The sequence below is a fragment of the Manis javanica genome, chromosome 2 (assembly GCF_040802235.1).
Source record: "Manis javanica isolate MJ-LG chromosome 2, MJ_LKY, whole genome shotgun sequence".
NCBI lineage: Eukaryota > Metazoa > Chordata > Mammalia > Pholidota > Manidae > Manis > Manis javanica.
Genome location: NC_133157.1, coordinates 179524748 through 179550594, shown reverse-complemented (window position 1 = coordinate 179550594; position 25847 = coordinate 179524748). Strand labels below are relative to the sequence as shown.

Sequence of the window (25847 nt, the reverse complement as noted above, 5' to 3'; positions counted from 1 at the left end):
TTACCACATCGCAATTTACATTTAACACAATTAAGTAACATAGGAAGATATTAATAATATACTAAAAGGAGAAAGGAAGTCATAAAGCAATATGAACAGAGCAATAGAAACTTACAAGTCATTGTAAGTACAGAAGGAAATCTGCCAGACACAGTCAACTAACCATTTCTTATACATCTGTTACTTTAAGGTTTAACATTATGAATCACGCAAGAATTGGATAAAGGCTGTATCTGTTTCAATTTCTTTCTGACCACATTACTGCAAACACTATATATATGAAAATATTAGAAGCCAGAGAGCTACCATGTTCCTGGCCACTAATGAGTTAAGAAAGTTTAAGAGAAAAACTAGAAGGTATGAACCAATTCCAAATACTCTAATATGGCTATTTCAAAGTGGTTTTCAGACTACTAATTTCTTTCAAGAACTACTATTTCCCTTTGTACATGACTTTATATGCCCCTGCCACCTTTGTATGGTAATATTTAACTATAGTTGGTTGACACAAACCTTAGGGTAAATGTTGTACATTATACTCACTGATACTACTGGATATTTCTTCCTATTAAAAAAGAAATCCTTGCTATGTCTCACTGGGAAATAAAAGTCATTCATCACCCTATTCATCTACCCTTGGTATATAAGGAAATTTTAGTTTCTTATAGCCACATTATATAAAAGGCACTCACCACCAGCAATTTTAAGAAAATCTTCACCTGTTGCTTTGTAAACCTAAGAAAAGAAATGAAAGGGGCATTAAATATAGTTTCCAAACCTTCAAATGTTAATATTCATTCAAGCTGGCAAGGGTCTCATAAAGACATACCTCAATGTACCGGCTCCCCATGTGATGTTTGTGCCTCTGTAGTGCTAGGTCTCGGTGTTCCTCACTTACAAACCTAACTAGAGCTTCTCCATTCCTTCGCCCCTGTGCATTCAGACAAAGTGCTGCACCTCCCCTTTGAAAAGAATAGAACAGATGGCCGTAAGGGGGAAAAAATACAGTGAGGAAAGATGATGTGACACCCATTATCCTTTTGGGGTTGTTAAGTAAAACAGATTCAAGAAAACCAACTTGGCAATATTGAGTCCTTTGAAGAATCTTGCAATATCTTGATCTGAAGACTGCCATGGTAAACCTCGCGCCCTGACGACAGTGTTGTCATCAATAAGTTCCATCTTGCTGCTGTGGATCAAGCAAAATTTCAGGTTACATGATTAATGCTCGTAAGTCTGACCTATTACATGCTGCAAGACCATTTCATTTGCCTAGTTTGGTGTTCAGACAGACTTGAATTACTGACTGATTTACTTCATTACATCAAATATTAACTGAGCATAGTTTTCTTAGTGGTTCACTATCAAAAGGCAGCTGCCTATGCAGCTCCAACACAGCTAGGTGGCCCAGCAAACCACCTAACAGCTGAGCTCCTGCTTGCTTTCCACAAACTCAAAAGGGCCTACAATCAATTCACAGGACATCATCAAGTTCACCCAACACCCTGACGGCCTGTAAGCGCAAGTATCCTGTAAGTTCCAAAGATAGGTTTAAATTCATTCTCAGATCTGACCAGTATACCAGTGGGATTTCAATTCAGTTTGACAGCAAAACTTAAGATTAAGCAGGCAATTAACCCACCTCAGGAAGGTGTGCATATAGTCAGAAATCTGCCATTTAAATCTCTCCCTATCAAACAAGGGAGCCATCACAGGGAGTATTTATGGAAATGCTTGGGAGTTCCCCCCCTTAGTGAGTCATTTGCAAATCACCTATTATCTATTTTGACACCTTTGATGTTCTATTCCTACCACAGTCATACTTTCAGTACTCCCAGACATTTTCCTAGTGAGTCACTTCTACAACTAAAGAGGCCTCCAAGTCTCTCTATGAGTGAAGGTGTCAGGAGTTTCTGTTCCCTCACTTAGCATCAGGCAATCACATGTAATTCACTACAATTATTTACAAACTTGACAGGTCCACCTGCGATCATAAACAGAGGTACCACTATTTCATACTCCTCCCCAGTCATTCCCTTTGTTTCAGAGTAGAGGCTGATAGAACATATTTAAAATTATCTCAGTAAAAATCTTGTGAACTCTTCTAAAGCCTATGATTTTTCTTTTGGAAGTGTTCTAGTGAGAGGGTGGGCAGTTCAGAGAGGCTAAAATGAGAATCACAGACACAAACATATGATGTACTAGGGATTTAAATATTTCATTAAAGTTTAATCCCAAACCCAAGTTTACATTAAGATACAAGTATCTTTTATAAATGACCTAATATTAAAAAGCAGACAGCCAAAAGGTTTAATGAAATTACTAAAATACAAGAGGCGGGAGGTATAATATGAATAAAACACATCAAATGGAATAGTACTCAAATACTTACCAAGTGCCACTTTCAAATTTGTAATTTACTCTCTCTGGATCTGAAAACCTGTGACCTAAAAATGAGAACAGACAAGTCATCATTTTAGCTGTTAGAGGGACAAAGCTGCAGGAGGAAATTTGAAAGAATACATGAGGGAAAGAAGATGGGATCAAAATTCTAGGTCTACGCTGTTACAACAGCAATACTTACTGTAAGGTTCTGAAATCATTGCTAAAATTATATTCCCCATATCTTCAACATGAGAGGCTCCATACCGAGAGACTGAACTAGTCTTCTCAAGATTTAAACCTGGGAGATTAAGTTAAAGAAACATTTTGGGGAGGCAAAATAAGGTTGCTTCTAACCCAAAATTAACCGCTCACGGAGCCAAAAGGCATCCAGATTGACAAGTCTTTGAAATCTCACAATGGCTGCTTCCTGTCAGTCTGGACTTCACCCATACTTCCTGAGTCTCCAATTACCCTCTTGGGTAAAATAGCCAAATCAATCCTGTCCTGAGGTACTGCCACTAATAAAATTTCTGTTTATTGAAGTAGCAAATACATAAATACCGAGCACGTTCATTTAGTTTCAAACCAGTAAGCAATACAACAAAGTAAACAGAACCTTTCATCCTATTTATCTTTACAACATACACAAGGCAATGACCATGCCTACTTATAAGTAACATCAGTCTAAAGAGGCACAATAATTTGCAATCACAATATAAGCTAGTCACAGGGATGGTCCTATAGCACAGAGAATACAGTCAATGACTCTGGAATATCTTACTACGTGTATAGACAATAACCACACTTAGAGGGGCTGAGGATTTAGTATGGTAACTGTTGAACCACTGTTGCATATCTGAACCCAACATAGGACTGTGTATCAATGATACTTTAAAACAAAGTAACATTAGTCAAGACCATGAAGTATCAAATGACTCTTTTTAGCCTAATATTAAAAAAGATATCTCAGAGTACTGATGACACTATTTCTATTATTCTACTTTTACTCAGAACTTCCTTTCTAGAAGATTTTTAGAGCTGCAGAGTATGGCCAGTCTTGGATGGCAGCAAATACTTGTCCTTTTTTTTCTTTTCTAAGGTGTGTACTTTATAAAGGACAAGTATTAAGGTTTTTTGTTTGTTTTGCAACTGCTTGTCCTTTGAGAATAAATTTGTAGGAACAATTCAAGCTCTCACAGCCAAGACTGGCCAATGTGGCTCTACAAGTGAGCACACTAGGCAAGCTTCTAAGAAATCCATTGCTCAAATCAGGTTTTAAACCAGCAGGGATTTCCATCAAGTTTTACAGATTTGAAATCTAAAATAAGCACATAACTTGTCCAAATAATTACCTTAGAAAGCTAATAGGCACTAAAATATTTCTTTGTTTTTAAGTTTTAATGCTATAGTCACATTTTGTATTATGTATAAATCAGCCTAAGTTTTGTAATGTAGTACAACGCATGTAACAGATAATACTATGGGACTCTATTTCAGATTTAAAATGAAAACAGCCACTTGGGTGGTGGTTACTAGAATGTTTGCCTTATTTTATAGTTTTCTGACTAGTATTTTATAATGGAGGTAAAAAATGAAGACAGATGTTAAAAGTCCAAAGTACTACTTTATTGCAAACGAAGAGGATAGAATGTTAAAATAATTACACAGTTCCCTCCCACCAAGAATTACAGCCAGTGATCTGAAGAGTCAGTCAATAAGTAATATCCTTTTCCATTTTCAGTTTAAAATCACTTTCCATTTCAGCTTCCTCTGCCTTTTCTCCAGTAACGAGGCACTGCAATGTGCTAGGCAAATGCACTGGTCCCTCAACCAGCTTAGTTCTCTGTAGTTAAATATACTTCATGTAGAAATGCAGCCGTATGTTCCTTGGCAAATTACTTCACCCGACTAACCTTCAACTCATCTATAAAGCCAAACCTGTAATAATTTTTACCACATTGGTTTTTTTTGTGTGAAGATTAAATGACATAAAACAAACCCAGGGCACAATGCAGCATTTAGTAAGTGAATTACTGCCCCTTCATCCTAGAATCCACAGGTGACAAAATCTCTTATCCCACAATAATCACACTCTGAGGGCTAAAATTTATAACTAAAGAAATCTGAACTCACTATGTGCCTATTTATACACTCACAGGATAATCATCAAGCTAAAATGGTTGAGTTTCTGCAATTCTGCCCTTTACATCACCTAGAAATGAAAACATATGTGTTGCCCACTGAGAGATCAGAAAATCAATCCCATGAGATGTTCTAGCAGCAGAGCAATGACCACCGAGCAGTGTTATTAAAATCATTTTGTCTGCAGAAGGCTGTACTATAAAGTATTCATCCAGTACCATGTTCAAAGACTGAGGACAGAGCAGAAAAGCAAGAGTCAGAGGATGAAGACACACTGGGGAGACAAATGCCCTCAATTTTCTGGGAGAGTCAGGGGTCCTTTACGGGTGTTTACAGGACTCAAAAAAACTAGCTATGACTAGCCTTAGTTTATCATCCAAACTCTGCCACTGAATGATGCAATTCTAATGATTTCAGCCTTCTCAGGGCCTACAACGGAGTAAAGAGAAAAGCATACAAGAAACAGAGACCAACCCCACTGTGTAAGCCACTGTTTCTCAACCGTGGCACTACCAGCATATAGGCCAGGTAATTCTTCGTTGGGAGTGAGTGTCTCCTGCGTACTATGTACTATATAGGATTTTTAGTAACATGCTGTCCTCCATGCACCCCCAGTTATGACAATAAATGCCCCCAGACATTGCCAAATATTCCCAAGTGGGCCAAAATCACCCCAGGGTGAGAACCACTGATGTGAGCTAACAGTTCCCAGTAACTCCAACTTGACCCCTTGCCACACGTGGAATCTTCAGAGCAAGCTCTTACCTTTATGAGACCGTTACTGGAAAGAGATTTTTTCAAGAAAGTTGGCCAAAGAGATGCCACATAAGGACAAGCCCAATGCTGTGTTCAAACCCCTATGATCAGACACACACACCTCCTCTCCCTTAAGTGGAAGAAAAATAGAGCATGAGCCAACTCTTGATCTTCAGCCTGTTTTTGTGCAGTCCCCAGAGAATAGATTATACATTTTTAAAGGATAGTAGAAAAGAAGAACATGAGCAGAGACCATATGTAGTCTGCAAAATTCTAAAATAATGAGTATCTGGCTCTTCACTGCAAGTTTGCTGACCTGGAGGAATGGAGATTGCCAAAAGATGGCCAAAAACAGAGAACGTCACAGGAATGTTTATCACATCATAACTTTCCATCCCAAAACAGAATATTGGGGGAAAAGTTAAACTTTGGAAGAACAGGAGTGGGAAAGTTAATTCCATTCAAACCACTGTTTTCTCTCTTCTATAAATAATAAGAGGTACCTAGCCTTCTCATTTCTGTGTAGCTAACTCCCCTACAAAGCCCTCTTACCTTCCTGTTCCCCTAACCAAATTAGACCATGGGTAACTCCCACCCAACATCAGAACCTTCCATAAGTGCTCTGGACCATGACATTCAGTTTAAGAGATGATTAGATACTATTTCTAGTACTACTCTCTTCTCAAGTATATTATACATTTCCTGGGTGTAGGCCCTACCTTCCTCTGATCACTTTCCATCTATCACAACTCTTATTCCTTCTAAGAATTTGACATAAAAGATGGCTTATTAAATACCATTTTGTGCCAAACACCATCTATTTCCTCCAATTTTTGCAACAACCCTGCCTGGTAGATAATAATAAAACCAAACAGATGAAGAAACTAGGATTTAGAGAAGTTCTATAACTGACCCCATCTCCCAGTCAGTAGGTTTCGGAACTGAAATTATAATACAGCTCTGATCCAACATGTGTAACACCCTGCACAAAGATAAGCTTTGCTTAATTTGTTTCGGGCAATGATAATTTGTGAGATGATTTCTAAAGGTATGTAAAAAAGCCAAGTGAAATAGATTAAAGGAAAATGCAAAGTACCCTGTCTGTGTTGACATGAATTCACAGCTGAAGATTTAAATGAATTGTGCTTTTCAATGAAGAGTATATTCTAGACATCTAAGTTGGCTTCACATAACATGTCCCAACATGTTTCCCTTCAAGTCATCATACACCAAGATCAGCCGCTCTAAATGCCTAATAACTTTTAAAAGTCACCCAACCTCCTGCATGCCCGAATGACAAGCCCCCTCCCACCCACACGCCCCTCTTTGGGAAGTTTGTTCAATCCATAATCTTTACCTGAATTTAACATGAATAACAAAGGGGAATGAGAAAAAAGTTTTAGTACCAAGTCTTTCCTGTATCAATTTACAATTAAATATTGAATTACTTGCTGCACGTCTGATCTTGAGGGAAGGGAAGATGAGTCTATGCCTCCTGATTTATGGCTCATCATGCAATTTACTCATTCTGCCCTTGAGGAAGTCACAACAGCACCAACAGGCTTAGCCAGCTTTACAAACGACAGTGCCATGAGGAAACGAGAGAAGGTGAAGCTAAACATGGTGGGAACAAAACTAACATCTCAGGCTACAATTGAGCTAAGTGCTCCATTTATCTGAAGCTAGGGAAGTCAGGGGATTGGCCTGCATTTAACAGGAGGAATGTTTTCCTTAGCGCCACCTTTAGGGAAACAGATTTCAGGATTTAACCTACACCTACGTTAGCTGAAGGTGGAATTCAGAAATTTTAAAGTCCATCAATATTAGCTTATCCACTCAAAAGAGTTACCTTTTCTGACTGCCTAAAATGGACAAATTAGTTTCCAGATTTTAACTTGTAAATAACATCATTTTAAACTAAAAATTTAATTTTTATCTAAAAGAATCAAACATACAAAGTAACATATTATGGAACAATTAAGTAAAGTTATGTTACAATTACATTCCAATTCAAAATTCCAACTCAAAGCCATTTTTTCCTGCTATAGATCCCTCAGAAGATAAGTTTGTTTCTTCCCCTTCTACTGCTTACTCCCTTATTTATAGCATAGCACAACTGCCTCTACTGCCAGACATATTACAATAAAATACCTATGCTAGTGAACAAAAGAATAACAAACATAAAATATGGCAAAAGAAAAGCTGAATTAGTACTCCAACAGGAACTGAATTTCCTGCAATTACGTAAAGGGAGTCAAAAATGACCCTTAAATGAGTTGCATAATTTAAAAAATAGGTTCTGTAAATAATCTGCTGTATTTTAAAGTGAACTTCAAAAGAAGCAAATCCAGAATGCCACAGTAAAAGAATGTAAGTAGGAGCCATGGCAACAAAATCTTTTATTTATATCAGTAACAAAATGCTTGAAAACAATCTGAAACCATAGTTTTAACTACGCCTCAGAAACTTACTTTTGCCAAGATGAAAAAAATAGCATCCATCCTAACAAGTATTACTTCTAGAAGTATTATTGTTAACAAAACAAAATTGACAAGTCAGTTATATATGTTCAGAGATAAGATGGAACTAAGGACTAATGCAACAAAAGAGATAAAAATTTTTACTTTAGAAAAACACATTTATATGGGTTAAAAAAAATTAAGAAAGGGAGACTCCATGATTAACAAATCTTCTAAAACCTCCTAAAACGAAAAAAGTATCCTGGAATTCCCTAACTCACATTTTAAAAGTAAATTATTTTATAGTTCAAATAAACCACCCAAATTAACATAACAATTCTTAAGTGCCAGCCAAGAATATACAGTATTTCTAGTCACTTAACTTATTACAGACCACAAATCAGAGTATTTGTGAATTTGGCTTACAGCATACCAATGTGGTGCCAAAGATAATTTCTTCCCCCCCTCCAGCTAACAAGGTCAACTACTAACACAGCTTAACTATACTTGATGGTATCTCAAATTCCTTTCATATGCAGGAGGGTACTAAGGAGGATTCAGCATTTCCCTCCACTGTTTAATCAGAGCAATAAGTTTTCCTGATTCCAAAGGACCATTCAGTTAATCAGAACAAGTAAGCACACAAGTACAGAATGGACCACGTTTGTACACAGTATTTTACAAATGGAGAAGCAAAATTAACCTTTAAGTCTACCTGTAATAACATGCAGCCAAAGCTTTAAAAGGACTATAGCCAGTCTCACAGTGTAAAATAGTTTAAGTAAGGTCTTAAATCAATAAGGAAGTCTTTTTCAAAGCTCTTGGCAGGCATTTCTCTTTATCTGAGACACCCAACAACCCAGTGAGGTTCAAAGAATGAGAGTCAACACAGGAGAATGTGTGGCAGGCTATTAACTAAGTGGTCACATATACTATCTCAATTCAATTTCATGCCTATTTTAAGATGGGGGAACTGGACCTGGGAGGTACAATAAATTCACCCCCAATAAATCTGACTCCAGAGTACATTTTCTTAACCACTCTTTCCTCCATCGTCATCAACACATGGGGAAAACAGGTTAGCAGGCAAGAGTGCGTGCGCGTGCACACACACACACCCTATCCCTTGGTTAGGGTTAGGCAGGCAAGAGTGGTTTACTCATTTTTACACACACACACACACACACACACACACACACACACCCCTATCCCTTGGTTAGGGTTAGGCAGGCAAGAGTGGTTTACTCATATTTTTACACACACACACACACACACACACCCCTATACCTTGGTTAGGGTTAGGCAGGCAAGAGTGGTTCACTCATTTTTACACACACACACACACACCCCTATCCCTTGGTTAGGGTTAGGCAGGCAAGAGTGGTTTACTCATATTTTTACACACACACACACCCCTATCCCTTGGTTAGGGTTAGGCAGGCAAGAGTGGTTCACTCATTTTTACACACACACACACACACACACCCCTATCCCTTGGTTAGGGTTAGGCAGGCAAGAGTGGTTTACTCATTTTTTTATCCTGACAGCACATATGGATGCAACTGGATAGAAACTAGAAAATTTACTTTCCCTTGCTAAATAGTTTAGTCAGTATGTGCTCAGGAAACAATAAACATTTGTAAGAGAGAATCTATTTAAACAGCCAACCCCGCCCTCAAATAATCTTTACAAATTCTAGAATATTACCCCCTAATTAATTAACAGGATTTTTGCATCAGACTCAGGATCAAATGCTGGCACTTCTAATCAAAGATAAAACCTCTAAGCCTTAGTTTCCCCAGCTGTAAAAAGGGGGTGGTGATACCTCCTCCACTGGGCTGTTGTGAGGCTGTATTACTATTATGCAATATACGGTAAACACTCAATTGATAGGTCTCTTCTTTCATGTGCTTTTCCTACAAGGCCATACTTTATAAAAAATAAGTTCTTCGAAAGTCTTCGCAAAGTGAGGTAAACACAGTGTTAGAGGTCTTGATTAATGAGAACAAATCAGTTCATGAATAAGAAAGCTAACAAAAAATAGGTGAAGAAACCAAGAGGAAGTAATTCCATCCACTACTGGGGGAGGGAGAAATAGGATTGCTTTTTCTAAAACAAGGATAAAATAAGTCATTTATACAAATAGTCCCATAATCAAAATGCCCTTTCAGCAGGACACAACTAGTAATAATTTCCCCAAGAGATCTAAGATAAGTTCTTCCTCAAAATAAATAAAAAAGTAAAATAATCAGAGGCCCCAATCCCTATAATCATACCCTCACAACCTCACCCGATTAAATAAAAAGCTTATAAAATGCAACCCACAGTTCACCTGCTAAATGAAGTCGTCTCCTCACCTGGGACTGCATAATTTAAAAAGCAGTTAAAATACTGCAACTGGAGTGACTCAGAGACACTCAGCACTAACACTAGCAGTGGTGTTAGAAACACCACAAAGACAAAAGAGGGACATAAGTGTTCAAGTAACAGCCAGAACTACATTCAAGAAATTCCTAACCCTTCCCTTTTATCAAATTGGTCATACCTTTTCATTTACACAGCACATGATGGTTTACAAAGCTTTCACTTGGGAATACCTGAGATAAAAGAGAGGTTTGTAGAAGGCAAGTTACTTTCCCAGGGAAGTCAAGCTGTGTGATTCCCTCACTTGTTCCTTTCCAGGGGTTGACAAGAGCTTCTCCCTTCCCTGCTGGTTTACCTAGTCAAACAGGTAATCCCTCAGGAGCAAATGATTCTCATGTACTTGGCAAAACCATTAAGGATGTGTAATGACCATCTCTATGTTTTCAAATTCAATCTCATTCTATTAGAAAGGAAAATATTTAGTGGTCTGAAAGAACAGAACTCTTCAGACATTGCAGAAATCTTTTGCATAGATAAGGACAAGCTGATAGTAAAATTTGGTATGACTGACTGCCTTTGACCTGAGGAACTGGTTTGGTGGCACAGTCAGAAATAATGATTCTTCTGAATAGTAGTCATAAAGTAATTGATCACAGCAGCAATGTAAAATAAAAATCTCTGTTTAAGTATTTTTTACCTGTTAAGTGGTAAAAAAAAATGCAAATAATAAATTCACCGAAAATTAAAATCCATTTTGATTGGGAATAAACTATAAATCTGAGACTCTTCCAGTGTAAGCCCAAATAAATTAGTTTATAGTTCCACTATTTAAGAATATAAAATTCTCTACTTTTTCCAATGGATGATGCATTTATGGATAGTCATGAGACCCTCCCTCAAATTTCACGTGTGATCTGCCTGAAATGGAGCCCATCTTTATTCACAACGTATCTGTTTACAGTAGTATTTCTGATTTTCATCTCCGTGGCTTGAAAAGGAACCAACAGATAGTTTTAAAGAGAGCATTAAAATGAGTGACAAAAATAGCATACCATTCTATCCATTCACCTGAAGGTCAGATAATTCAACTTTGTATCTTTGTGTGTAGATAACAAAGCACAGAGCAAGTAAAAACCCCAGGTTTCCATATTGAAAATGTTTATTAATAACCCCAAATCTTAACTACATGAAGCTCTTAAGAAAAACCAAGGAGAAAAAAAGGGATGAACTTATTAGCAACTTTTCCCTGAACTATCAACACACTGAGAAACCAAAATACCTACACATTAAGAACCTCTTGTTTATAGCTGCAGAAATTTTTACTAGTATCTCATCTGTAATTACTAGAGAAAGAGGAAACTGAACACAGATGGTCCATGGTCAACAGGCACATGAAAAGATGCTCCACACAGCTAATCACCAGGGAAATGCAAATCAAAACCACAATGAGGTATCACCTCACACCAATCAGAATGGACACTGTCCAAAAGACAAGAAATAACAAGTGTTGGTGAGGATGTAGAGAAAAGGGAACCCTTCTACACTGTTTGGTGGGAATGTCAATTGGTATAGCCACTGTGGAAATGAGTATGGCGGTTCCTCAAAAGACTAAAAATACAAATACCATATGACCCAGTAATTCCACTTCTAGGAATTTACCCAAAGAAAACAAAATCCCTTCTGCGGAAAGACATATGCACCCCTATGTTTATTGCCGCATTATTTACAATAAACAAGATATAGAGAAGCAACCAAAATGTCTATCAATAGATGAATGGATAAATAAGTGGTACATATACACAATGGAATATTATTCAGCCATAAAAAGAAATCCTGCCACTTGCAACAGCATGGATGGATTTAGAGGGTATTACCCTAAGTGATAATCCAGGCGAAGGAAGAAAAATACCATATGATTTCACTTACTTGTGGAATCTAAAAATGAAACAAATCATGGGATGGAAGTGCAGCTTGGAGAATATAGCCAATGGTTCTCTTAACATCTTTCTATGTTGACAGATTGTAACTGCACTAGTAGGCGTAAGGATTTAATAATACGGGTAGCTGGTGAACCACTGTGTTGTATACTTGAAACCAATATTGCATATCAACTTTATTTCAATAAAAAAAGGAGGAAACTGAATAGTCATAAACAATTCTTAATATGCTGCCTTTCCAACTCAAATTGTCTTTTTTCTAAATTAAGATAACTTACACCTTTCCTCTACTATCTCCAATTTTTTTTCTAGATTTTTTTTGTTATTGTTGTTCTGTATTTTGTATCAGTAATTCAAATGGTTTAGCATTTGCTACGAACTGAATTGTGTGCATCCCTCATAAATTCATGTTGAAACCACAACCCCCAATGTGACTATCTAGAGATAGAAGTATTTAGAAAGTAATTAAGGTTAAAAAAGTCATAAGGATGGGGCCCAAATCTGTTAGGCCTGTGGCCTTATTAAAAAAGGAGACCGAGAGAGATATCCCCTACCCCACCTTTCTGCCGTTAAGACACAGTGAGGAAGTGGCTCTCTGCAAGTCTCCAGGAAGTCTCACCAGAACCTGAACAAGCTGGCACCTTGATCTTAGACTTCCCAGACTCCAGAACTGTGAGCAAAAATTAAGCCACCAAGCTGTAGTATTTCTTATGGCAACCCTAACAGATTAATACAGTATTCAAACCAACAAAACAAATCATTAAGAACTTTGACGCTGCCCCAACCTTTTAATGAAATTCTTACAAGAGTTCTCTCCAGATGAACTTATTGTGCTCCTCTTCCAGCACTACTGGTGGGACTAAACCAAAATTAGTTAATTGCTTCCAGGAGGAAGGTAAATAAAATGGGTTTGACCTGCTTAGGAAAAATATGCAAACAACATTTTTTAATCTGGAAAGAAATTTTGAAATAAATAATCAGGCTATAGCTTCTGAACAGGAATGAGAAAATTTGAGAATAGACATCTTTCACCCACAAGTTCCTGAAATTAACTTAAATCTGATTTTGAGATGATTCTCATAATGGCTTTGGGTGAGCCACTTCACCCTTCTGCTACTCAAGTTCACATCTGGTAAGTGAACACAATTGCCTCTTAGTTAGTACTTTAAAGACTTACTGGGTGGAAGATGATGGGTTGATCACTTATTTTTACAGTACATAATGCATCAAATATACTATCTTAGTAATGAAAGAATTTGGGGTAAAATCCCAACCTTATTTTATCATCTCAAAAGATGGTTTATAATAATTAGCATGACCTTATATGTATTTGAGAAACCCAGGGAAGGTTAAAAAGGGTACCAATGAGCAGCCATTTGTAAAGAGCATATACCCACTAATTTAAAAACATTTCTATTAAAAAAAATAAGAACAAGTGGCCTTGGAATCAGCAAAGGAAAGTAGTCTTCCCATTCTTCAATTTATCAACAACCAAACAAACCACTCCCATCATCTGAAATATAATTCTATTGAATTTTATGTTAGATGAATGTAACTAACAAAAAATTCATCTCTAAATCCATCTAACTAAACCACTATTCAAATTCAGTTTTTTACAACTACTCTGAAAGATGTCTATAATTTACTATTAGTTCTTCCTAGCACAGCAAATTTTGCACAAACTAATTTCATCTATACACCAACAAAGTAAAAATATTTTTAAATGTCTTGAATTGCCATTTTTTCTGTAGCTACTTTTCTGAATGATTCATGGGTAATCACTTAAAGGATACACTCTGTCATTGCCGCAACATCCAGTTTATCAATATCAGGTGAACCAGGGCAACACTTCTTAAATTCTTTTCGAAGATCAAAAAAGGAATAGAAGCATTCAGGCAATAACACATTCTGAAGAAGAACAAGGTAGACACCATTAACTATTCAGTTCAATATTTCCCAATTAGGAGCCTAAGAATTTAATTAAGTATATTTTACCACAATTAAAAATGTTTAATTGAATGTAAAAGTGACTTTATTTTCTGTTAATAGCTTTACATCTTATATACAAGTCTCATGGAAAAAATTCATCTTAAGACAATGGATTACAATGTTTGTGGTTCCATTATTTATTCCATTCAAAACTGAAGCCATAATACATTTGGGCTGTTTTCTATTTTCTGGCTGATACAACTACACTCTTTTCCCAGCCATCATGATTTTAGACCATCTTCACTATTAGCTCTCTCTGTTCTCAGATGTATATGTTTACAATGTATACCCAAACATGGAATTCAGTAATAAAACATAATAATTTAAAATTCTGGGTTCTGATAATATGTATTTTCTGTAATAAATCACATTAAGATAGTAAATTCCTGATTACCTGAAAAGCATTATTTTTGTGCCTTCTTATAGACCCATATTAGTTTTCCTGACCAATATTCCAGCTATACACAAGAACTCAAATTAAAGATATCACAAATCTCAAAGGAAAGAAATTGTTACTTATCTTAGATACTGCATCACTCTTGTAGTTATTAAACAAAGCTCAACTATCTGGGCAAATATTACACTACTGTGTTTTTTTTTAATCTGGGTGGAGGGGAACCTCACCAAGTAACATTCAAAGATTAATTTTTTTAAATTGAATTTAGATTTTTCTGAAAATTCCAAACTAGTTTGCATTCACTTACTGGGAATTTCTACCCATTTGTTTATTAGGAAGTCAAGGAAATAGTTTTTAATGTTTGTGACCTGTAACATTTATGTAATAATGTGTCTTTCTATCCCTAGATTCTACTGGATGAGACCTGCTCATTGCTGTATTTGAAAAAGATATCACAGCAGCATGGTCACAACGTTCAAAGTCATTAACCAAAAGAACCACGAATCCTCGAGATAACTACAAAAAATGCTCATTTAAAAGCTGTTATAATGACAATGACTCACACATCCAATAATAAAAATTTAAATAGTTGTATCCATTTAAAATACTGAGTATTTTATTTAGTGCTTACAAAAGATACTTATGTCAAATTATAGAAATAGGCTAAAAGATTTGTATAGTATGAGTGGTCCTTGTAAACAAATAAGGCGTTTCTACAAAAGTCTGGAATATACTCACACATGTTCATATTAGAGAAAAACACTAATATATTGTTGAGTGAGTGGCAGGATTTATTTTCTTTTTTTACCATTTTCGCTATTTTTTCCTTAATAAATAGAATTACTTTCATTATGATACTAAATTAATTGCTTTAGTTTTTTATCAAAATCCTAATAGAAGTGCCTCAAAAATGTCTCAGTTTGTCTCTGGAGGTTTTTCCACATCCAAAGCAGTCCACCTAAAGTAACAAAACCAGCTGCCAACCCAACAGGGAAAGGATTGTTTTACCCTGCTTCATAAGAGTTTGAAGGGGAATAAAAGTCCTTATAGATATCTCTATTTCTGGATCCAGGATATAGCAACTGGTCTAGCATTTAATGAATTAAAAATGTTCTCCTTATCAAATAATTACCAAGGCTGCTATAAAAGGAGTGATTTTCTCAGCTCTCAAAGTATAAGAACTTCAGTTTCCCCATAACATTTAAAATTGTCATTACACATTTAACTTTTTCTTATTCCCTACTAAACTGGAAGAAAATCTGCACTGAATACTCACTAACATGTAACATCAATGCCTGTTTTCTTGAAATATTTTACTTCCATCTTTTCAAGTTCAGTATCTGCCTACTGCAATAAAAAGTTATAGCTCAAACTAATTAAGTTGTTATGATCAACTATATTAGCAATGATTGGCTATACGGCTGTCCATTTGGCTACATTATAAGCTCCATCTTTCCTAGCTCTTCAGCATTCCTTCCAGGAAGAGAAATCACATTATACAGTAAGATTGTATTTTTCTTACTCCATATTCCTTTCCATATCAGAAAGGTAAGAAAAGGTAAAAGATGGGGCTGATCCTAACGATTTGATACAAGACAATCAGTTTTGAACATTTAAGTCAAAGCACAATGTAATTAATGTTTCACCAGTATATTAAGTCTTACTTGACACAGTGCAATCCTTAGAATTACAATTAAGTAGGTTTAAGTGAACTTTTTTTTAGTTTGACCCTTCCTTTCTGGCATAAAGCATCTTCCACGAAGGTGGGAATATTACAGTATATTAATACTGTTCTCTCCTACCTACTTGTAGCTATTTCAAAATGTCAAAAATTCAGCTAATATGCTTTGGAAAAGGGAGAAAGTCAAGTATCTGAGAAACTTGGCATAAACAAAAAGAGAAACTTTTGAGTCACCAAAGTAGAGTTATAAATTACTTCAATTTCCAACATCTGAGTATCACGAATTTTTTTTGTGGTTAAATATACATACCACACTATTTAACACTTTAAGTGTACAGCTCAGTGACATTAAGTACATTCATTTTGTTGTGTAAGCATCACCATCACCCCTTTGTCTTCTCAAACTGAAATTCTGTACCTCTGAACAGTAATTCTCCATAGGCATCTTTTTAAAACAGAAATTTGGATAAACAGTTTTGAAAAAGTCTTCCAGTCACCAAAGATACAGTCGTTTTTTTGAGAAGCCAGCAGTCTTACCTTCTTGGAAGCCTCAGGATGCAGGATTTGCCTGACATGAAGCTGCCCATCAGTACACAGACAGAAGGAGGTTCCTACCCCAATATTTAGTTCATTGCTCACTGACTGGTTAAACTGAAAAGACAAGACACACACAGGGGTGCAACTGATGGAGGATTTACAAACAGCAGAGAGGCCCTGCTGGGTGATAATCATAGAAAAGCACGCTACCTGCCACGAACGGGGACACCAGTGCTGGGGCAGTGTAAGAAACCGTTCCCACAAACTGTCTAGATTCCTTTAGATAGAGAAGCTTTCCAATTAACCCGCATTTTATGCAGAGGTGAATTTAGTAACGTGTAGTTTTCTTTCCCTCCCCCCGTCTACTTTTGCGGTAAACTCATTCAAGGCTTTTAAGTCAGGTCTCGTTTCATGAGCAGGTTGCCTTCTGATTACATCATCCCTGGTGTTACTCTTTTTGTTTAGATGTTCCAAGCTTAAGAAAGATGCCAATTTCTGATAAACAAATGTGGGTAATGGGTATAGACCTCTGTAAGGTCTGATAACACGTTTCCTGGAACACAACCCAGAAATAACTTTCTCCTACGATTCGCAATGCGTGTAGGTCAGGCGCTATGAGAGCACCAGACACTCACCTGTGCACGGGGATTTAGCGCTCCGCCCTTATCCCTAATCCACTACCACTGAGCAGCCGGTTTTTTAGGTCAATTCCAGTAAGGGGATTTCTACCAGTTTCGCGGTGACCCAACGAGCTACACGTTCGGGCTTGCAAACCCTCCCTGGCTCTAGGACCAAGGCCACTAAAGAAGTAATAAGGGCACAGGAACCGACCCTTTAGGAGTTCATAAGCCTGAAACCAGGCAGGCACCTCACGTTGCCTCCAAACTGGGGCCGCCTCTAGCACGCGGCGCGGGGCCTGACGGCTCAACACCACAGCGCCCCCTGCCCCAGGGCCGAGCCACAGACCCAAACCCCCGCAGAGGTCAGGCGTGTCTGGGGTCTAGACGGTCCTTGGGGAGGGGGCGCTAGGATTCAAACTATGCTCATCACTCGATTGGTAAAACCTGGCTGTTTATCTGACTCAAGAATGATTTAGGAAGCAACTCGAAGAATAGCCGAATTTTGGCCCAAGACCCTGGGGGCTAGGAGGCAAAGAGGAGCAACCTCCTCCTCCGGAAAGGTTCCCCCGCGCCTGCAAACCAGGTTTCCACCCACGCGACCCGGCGCTTCGCCACCCCGCCCCGGGGACGCACGTGAACAGCCCGCGTAGGATGGGTGGGCTTGCGGGGACACCTGGGCTGCTCGTACGGGGCGGGAGGAACGGCCCAAGGCTGTCACCTGTCGGAGGGCTTGGTCAAGCTGCGGCGCCGAGGGCAGGCTGTCGGCGTCGATCTTAGTTTCTTCTTTACAATCCTCCGTCAGCTCCAACTGATCCGGTCTAACTAGTACTTCGTGCAACTGTCCCACCTCCAGGGGGTAAAGAAGCAGGAGTCAGTTTCCCCCTTGCTCAGTTTGGAAGCCTCTGCCTTCACCCTCCTCCCTCGTTCCCCTGCTGGGGCGACCGCCGCCTCTCGAGGAGTCTGGTCACAGCATCAACGCTCACCGGTCGCGAGCGGTGGCCGAGAGGTCGGCGCAGCCCTGCCCCCGGCCCCACCCCCATCCGGATCAGATCGGAAAGGCCCTGGAAATGGGCACCGAGGCCCGAGGGATCCCACCCCGGCTCCCCGAGGCGTCCCCCGACAGGCAGAGACCCTGGTTCTGCTGCGCCTGCCCCCTCACCTGAGCCAGATTGCGGAGGACTGAAATGGCTCCAAGGTGGTTGGCCAACAAGTTTGGTTTTACTCCGGATCCTCTAGGCCTCGAGTCCAGCCTCACAAGTGGGCAGGCAAGAGCACTTGTTTACCAACTCCCCAAACTTCTACAACAAACTTCTTGTCCCACTGCTATCATTTGGGTCGAAACGTGGAGAAATACCTTTTCATTGGCCAGATCCACGACTTTCCATAACAGCAGAATCAGCTCCTTCTCATCCGAGCCCAGCTTGGCCCCGGTGGCCCCAGCAGTGATCCCAAAAAGCACCACCAAGTAATCGGGAGACGCCGTCATGATGATAGGTGGGGAGGGGGAGAAGGGGGGTCAGGAGGCGGCGAGGTGGGGTGTAAGCGAGAACAAGAAAACCTGTGCTAAACCCTCTTCTAAGAGAAAAAGAAAGAGCGCCCACCTCCCCCTCCTCGCCGCCGATGGTGCAAAAGGCGGTAACCAACCAACCCAAGCCTACACCTGGCCCGTGCTCCACACCCTGGGCAGGAAAGGGGGTGGGAAAGAGGGCGCAGGAGGCCTGCCCTTTTTGAATTCAATTGCCCGTGCGTCTATGCAAAAAGCCAGGAACAGGGCTGCACCCCCCCGGAGGCGCGCGCAATGGCTGAAAGCTTTTCTGTTTTGGGATGTGGCTCTACCTGCCCGCCCCCTTCCCCTCCCCCACGTGGTGCAGGTAAGAGACACCTGGCGGCGCGGGCCCATTGGCTCCTTCAAACCACGACGTGGCACGGTGGGGGAGGAGGCCTCTTGGGGAAAGGGGAGGAGGGGGCAGAAGACAATGGCTGGATGAATGGAGAGGGGAGGGAGAGAAAGGAGGAGGGGGAGACGCTAGGGGCGGGGAGGAGGCGGTTGCCACCCAGAGGGTAGCCAAGGCCAGACGGGAAAAGGGTGAGGGGTATAGGGAGTGGTGGCGCGGGATGGAGTCGCTTGGAGTGGGGGTGGTGTATACACCCCGTTGGACGTAACCGAGAAGTGGGGTGGGGGGCTTGGAGAAATGCCGGCCGTCGGGAACGAAGCCGGAGGTTCTTAAGGGTCAAGCGAAAAGGCCTGGCGCTGGGAGGCGAAAGGAGGCCAGAGGTGAGGCCCGCGGTGCGGAGCTGCCCAGGGCGCGGCGCCCCAAGAGGGCAAACCGCGGAGGGAGGGACCAGTCAACGGCAGACGGGAGGTGGCAGGGGCAATTGCCAAGCACAGGAAAAGCCGCTCCCGAGCTCTACACACCTTTAAGTGCAAACAGCGGGCGAAACCCTGAGCGACCTCCCCCTCTCGGGGCCCGAGCCCGGCTCTCGCTCCTCCAACACCCCCAGACAGTGCCCACCTCCTGTAGTGAACCTCCGCGGGCGGCAGAGCCAGACACCCAGCCAACTAAGTTACGTCCAAAGATTCAACTGCCGCGCGCAAAGCAGAAGGGGATCCCGGTGAGGAAATTTAGGCACAGTGGACCCCACTCCCTTTCCTCCTGACTACTCCCTTAATTGCTACGACTTGTTTGGCCCTGGCTGCTAGTTTGAGATTAGAATCTCCTCTACGGAGGGGGCCCACTTCCTTTGATTTACCCTGGGCCCGAAATAAAACGGGTCCACACCGCGCGTACTTAAGGTTTTCCTAAATCAGGACAAAGCTATGCTTTTTCCTCAGTTCCCTACTCTGACCCCACACCCCCTACTCGTACCTTTGCTTTTGTACTTCTGTGTCGATTTGGCCAAGTTCCCGAGCAGTGTCTTAACACTAGGTCTGCAAAGAGGCTTGTGCGCCCTCCATCCCCGCCATCCCACCCCACCCCCAGCCACCAAGTTGGACGGCAATGTGGTGGGTCCTGTTGACATTTTAAAGAGAAAAGCGCCAGGGGTGAAGTTTTCTCGGGTTTTATATTTCAAACCGATCTATTCTTGAGAACAGAATTCTCTCTTAAGTATTACTGATTCAGCCCCAGGTGTCCAGCCCTTTATATTATGTGAACTCAGGCCACTATACACCTATCCACTACTGTTACCCACTGCGAATGCAAATTCGAGAACCTTACAGGATGCAAGTCTGGGGAAGCTGGAGATTGCGCTTTCCCGACCTGGAGGAAGGCTAGACGGAGAAGAGAGGAGGCTGAAGCTAAGGGAAGGTTGTCGGGGAGAGGGCTCGACGAGCCCAACGCCGGCGCAGCGGTGTTTCCTGGCAGGAGAGGGTGCGGGCGGAGGCCAGGCCCTGCCGGGGGCAGGCGGCGCTTCAAGGGCCCACGAGGGTTCTCGGTACCACCCTCGTCCGCAGCTCGAGTTTCTGCAGCCGGAGCTTTCCGCTCCCGGACTTAAAGGTGCGGGGTCGGAAGAGCAAATCGGCAGTCCTCGGCTGGCACTGTGCGACAGCCTCGCGTAGCCCCAGTCCTCACATCTCCCAGCCATGCACTCGGGGCCGCAGGCGCCGCGGGGGCAGGGGCCGGGCGCGGAACGGGTCAGGGAGGGACCTGGAAAAGCCACCCAGACTGCATTGCAGTGGGCGAGGCCGCCGGAGGAACCAGTTCGCCTGAGCCTCCAAGCCGCGGGGCTTTCTCCATGCGCGGTTCCCAGGTGCTCGGCCTGCCTGGGACGGGCGGAGTTGCTCGCCGCGGCGCGTGAGTTCGTGCGTGGCTCCGGCCTGGGGACGCGAACGAGTGCAGCGGCGCCCGGAGGTCCATAGCCGGGCTGCTGAGAAAGTGGCTAGAACAGCTCAGAAAGCCCTACCCGCGGGTTCTTGCTGGCCTCTCCTCTTTGGATTAATCATTTATATAGCGTGATTGTACAAACTGAGACCTGTACCCTCAGCGCTATTTGGATTCCGCAGCTTTGTCCGTATTAGAAGCTAATCTCGAGAGTTGCCCCTTTTCACAGAAATTTGCCTTCTTTCTGTTCAAGAAAGTTGGATTCTTGGTTTCTGATTTTCTTAATTTAAGTTTTGTCCAACTAGGTTACAGGGACAGAGACTTTGTTGTTCTGTAAATGTATTCCCAGGGCTTGGAACAGAGCCGGACATACACTAGGTATTCAACAAATATTTGTTGAAAGATTTTAATGAGTAACTCCCACCCATTTTTGCAGCTCTTTTGTTTCCTAGCTAGGGCATAGTTCATTACTGCGAAGGTGAAATTATGAAAATGGAAGTCTACCGTTAATTTAAGTCTCATGATTAAAAGAACAGACAAACCTGCTTCCACAGACAAACCTACTTATGTTTAAAAAATTAAACTCTGGTAAAATGCAGGAATGCAGAGAAAAATGTAGATAAAAAGGAATTGTGTACAACTTACTCTTAAGCTATTCTGACTATATACACCTATTGAGAGAGAAAATGATAAAGCAAATGTGCTAAAACGTTAACATTGGGGAATCTGAGTGAAACAATTCTTTATATTATTCTTTACAACTTTTAAACATTTTTTAAAACGTATCAGAAGACTTTTTGCTCCCAGCAACATTTGATGTCAACAGGACTGTCTTGTGACTTCCTGTGCTAACTCGTTCACACTGTAGAATGAATATTTTCTTTTGGATTTTCCTTAGTGAAAGGAGAGTAACAAGGCCACCATTTTCTGTACAACAATCCTTGTATATCCTTTAAGGTTGTTCTTAACTTTCCTAGACTAAATTACTACAAGCTCTTTAAAGCTTTCATTGTGAATGTTACTTCCCTGCTCTTTAATTATCTTCATTAACCTCATTGGACCCTTTTCCTCTTCCCACTTTTAGAGAGCTGCACTTTAGCTGGACAAAATTCAGATGTATCTGCTATGGCCTAACCATTGACACAGTAGTATCTATGTATAATGTTCTTTTAACCTGTAATGCAGTTTCTTTCCCTTTTGCAGACTACAGTAGAAGCACTGTCTTTGCTGGCTCTAGTTTTATTTGCAATCTCTGGATCTTCTTCGGAGTTGTCCATTGCACATACCTAGTTGTTTCTATTGTACCTAAGTTAAAGACCCTTCAAAAGTGAATCAAAGTATGGAATGTTGTGGAATTAGATAGTGGGGATGGTTGCATGAACATGTGATTATACTAAAAACCACCGAGTTATTTACCTTAAAAGGGTCAATATTACATGAATTATATCGCAGTTTTAAAAAAAAATCAAAAGTAAGAAACTGTGTTCTGTGGCTACCACAAGCCATGGATGTTTATTCTTAGTTATTTGTATTAGATGCAGTTGTAAAAGAGATCACATTTTATATTCCCTAAACAAGTCCAGCCTCTCTGAAGTGGAGAGGTCAGGGGCAAGTGATGGTAAAGATAACCAAATCCATATAATTTTCCATGAATTACTCCATGCATCACATATTTAAACAAATTACTGGTCTGAACCTTTACTATAGCAATTATTATAGATGATCTGTGTGGAAAAAAGTACAGGTTTACTAATCAGCCCTGCCATTTGCTACCTTGTGGCCTTGGGCATATTCTTTAGGCTCACAAAGACTGTGTCTACTTGTAAAAATGGGGATGGTGATAATGTATGCTACATAGGTTTGAAGGTGAATGGGAATGTGTAAGGGTCTTCCTTCTTCCTTAAAACCTGAGAACCAGGAAGGTTACTACCCAAGAGGAATCTCCAGGTGGGGAGGGGTCTCTCCAGACAACCAATCACAAAGGTTGTTAACCTTCTGACCTTAGCTTAAACTAAAGACAGACTATAACATTTAAACAAGACTTGACTGACTGCCATGCCATAGAGAAATAGTGCAGAAAAATTATATATAGGGAAATGCACCATAAATCTGGGTGAGATACACCTTCCCCTTGGGGACCACAGAACTGATCCATTTAACTGAGCATCCAGGGAAATGATGCCACCCTGGGGAATTCCTCCCTGCTTACTTCTGGCGTCATTCCCTTTGCTCAGGTACATCCTGCCTCTCCCAAAATCCAGTAAGAGGGAAGCACAGCAGCAAACCTTTATCTTTAAAGTTAAGGTGGGTTGTTAGGAGTGGCGGTTAAAGGATTCTAGGAAGGAAAAGTTTTCTCTTACTTCCTAAGTTTCTTTGCTTCTCTTAGTATGCCTACACATCCATCCTTTTGGCTAACAAAGGGCCACATTTGTTATTCTGGCAAAAATGTAAATCACTTCCAAAAGTAGAAATTGTTGTTGTCCTGCTTTATATCTGTTTGAAATATTTAAAATGTTATTAAGTTGAATGGTGTACTTGGTGGAAACTGCCATTGGAGACACTGAAGATAATTTTTATGATGGGTCTATATCCCTTTCATTTGCATGTCAGTATATTCTCACAGATTTCTAGTGACTTTACAAAAGTCTATACAGAATGTCAGACCTGAGAAATACATTTAGTCATTTATTTAACACATGTTTGTTGGCACCTTAGTATGCTCCAGGCAAGAAAAGTATTAGGCACTGGAAACACAAGAGTCCATAAACTCATACACAGTTCTTGCCCTTAGAGAGTGGGGGACAAAAATCCTAAAAATGTATCATTACAGTGATAGTGTTCTAAAGTACACAGTGCTCTGGGATTACATAACAAAGGGACATAAATACCACCAAGGAGACCAGAAAGGATTCAATGAGCCATAGTATTTGAATTAAAATTCACAAGGAGAGGTGAAATAAGCAAAGAGGTAGGTGCAGGTAAGGAAGAGGGAGAGTCTTCTTTGTGGTGGATTGGGCACAAGGCAATGGAAATAACTGAAGAAAGGGTCCCAAGATGGAAGATGCTTGAGGAGGAGAATGTGGCCCCTCTGAAATCACCCTTGACATCCCCCTATGTCCAAGTCCTTTGGAGTTTTCTCCAGTGACAGCACACTTGGATCACTTTCCTGCCATTCTTCATTAGGACCCCTGTAAGGCCAGAACTGCAGACTCTTTCCACTGTCCTCCAGTCTATGCACTAACCTTTCCTACTCATCCAGTGGTTTCTAAGAACTCTGGATTTCAGAGATCTTTTAAATTAAACAAAAAGGAAGGAAAAGCAACTACCACAGAAAATATTTCAGTTATTAATTTTGCTAAGAAGCATTTTTCAAGACGAGACAAAACCGATGACTATTGTCCCCTTCGTTTCATAAAAGAAAGACCATTTTAACACCAAAAGAAAAGATAGACTAATCTCAGAATAAAGGACAATTTTTATATTATATGAATCAGCTAATGAAACATTTTCAAAAAAATATTTCTTTTTTGTCTCAACCTGACACTGGAAAAAATCATACACCAGGGGTTGGGGAGTCACCACTTTGATCCCGTCTGAAAATTATCAACAAGTTGATTTTCCTAAAACTGACTTGTGTTTTTTAAATTAATATATATTTAAGTCAAAATAACATGAGTATATCATTTTATAAGTCCAATAGTTCTACATGGTTTGTAATAAAAAACTGCAGTCACCTGTCTCCTATCTACACTGATTCCTGCTTCCCAGAGGCAGCTACTATCCACTTGCAGCTATTTCTCTGTCCTTATAGTTACCTCATTTGTAAATAATATTCACTTACTAATATTGAAAATTATTTTTTAGTCTAAAAACCTACTTCAGTTTTGTTGCTTTTTGAATTAGAGCTATGGAATTAGATACATATTCTTTGGCTTAAATCTCATATCCATCTGTGATGCTTCCCAGAGTCAAGCCCTTAGTGATTACCACTATAGACCAAATACTTAAAAATGCTGCCCTGTCTTATTTATTCCATGTAGGCAATGACTTCTCTTAGAATTCCAGGCTCTCTCAATTCACTTTCTGTATGGGTCCTTGCACTCCCTTTGTGAAATTCTTCTCCTTATGTGCACTTTAGCAACCAGTACAACTTGCTCATGCTTAGAACTTGGGAAAGGGTTTTGGTGAGGGTACCCATCAATTATGCTGGCCTTGGAGGGAAGAATAAGCACTTTTGAAATAGAAGAACTGCTTTCAGTAATAGGATACCCCCTTCTTATCCAATCTGCTTTAGCTAGTAAATATCTGATTTTAATCAGAATCCATTTCTGCAAACAATATTTTGAAGATCATCATTCCAGAAGGCAACATAATTAACTCCCTTTGAGGAGTGGGCCCATGGAGTTGATGGGAAGAGAGCAGAAAGGACATCTTTCTTGCTATTCACAAACAACAACAATAAGATAGCTTTTATTTATTGAATTGACACTGTATACCAAGCAACATTCAAAATGTTTACAAGCATTATCTCATTTAATTCTCACAACAACCAAATGAGGTAAAATTACAATTTTTTATCGCCCACCTTACAACTGAGAAAAACCAGAGGTTTGGTGAAAAGTACTTGGGTGGCACTGACCGAGCTGGGATTCCTACCTAGGGAGTCTGACTCCAGAGACTGCATTTAGCCATACACTATACTGAACATGAACTACTTTTTTTTTTTTTAGCTCAAAAAGTTTCTATTTATTAAATAACT

The 25847-nt window shown here is 40.3% G+C and overlaps 1 protein-coding gene and 1 long non-coding RNA gene across 17 annotated transcripts in view; one reads left to right on the top strand and one right to left on the bottom strand.

Moving 5' to 3' along the window:
- The window catches only part of ESRP1 (epithelial splicing regulatory protein 1), a 56944-nt gene extending 37985 nt beyond the window's left edge, over positions 1 to 18959 (bottom strand). For all 14 annotated transcript variants that reach the window (XM_017657106.3, XM_017657111.3, XM_036995444.2 and 11 more), the window contains exons 1-9: positions 18622 to 18959; positions 17986 to 18114; positions 16648 to 16761; positions 13837 to 13951; positions 2585 to 2683; positions 2393 to 2447; positions 1079 to 1189; positions 830 to 962; positions 693 to 735 (exon numbers count right to left, since the gene is read on the bottom strand). In XM_017657106.3, the coding sequence (XP_017512595.1) occupies positions 693 to 735; positions 830 to 962; positions 1079 to 1189; positions 2393 to 2447; positions 2585 to 2683; positions 13837 to 13951; positions 16648 to 16761; positions 17986 to 18114; positions 18622 to 18753 (931 nt within the window). In that variant the 5' untranslated portion in view covers positions 18754 to 18959. The remainder of the gene's footprint in view (positions 1 to 692; positions 736 to 829; positions 963 to 1078; positions 1190 to 2392; positions 2448 to 2584; positions 2684 to 13836; positions 13952 to 16647; positions 16762 to 17985; positions 18115 to 18621) is intronic.
- A 456-nt stretch (positions 18960 to 19415) lies between these two features.
- Positions 19416 to 25847, top strand: part of LOC140847962 (uncharacterized) — a 58993-nt gene continuing 52561 nt past the window's right edge. For 2 of the 3 annotated variants that reach the window (XR_012128320.1, XR_012128318.1), the window contains exon 1: positions 19416 to 19542. This is a non-coding gene — a long non-coding RNA (uncharacterized lncRNA). The remainder of the gene's footprint in view (positions 19543 to 25847) is intronic. The other variant, XR_012128319.1, reaches the window with a different exon arrangement.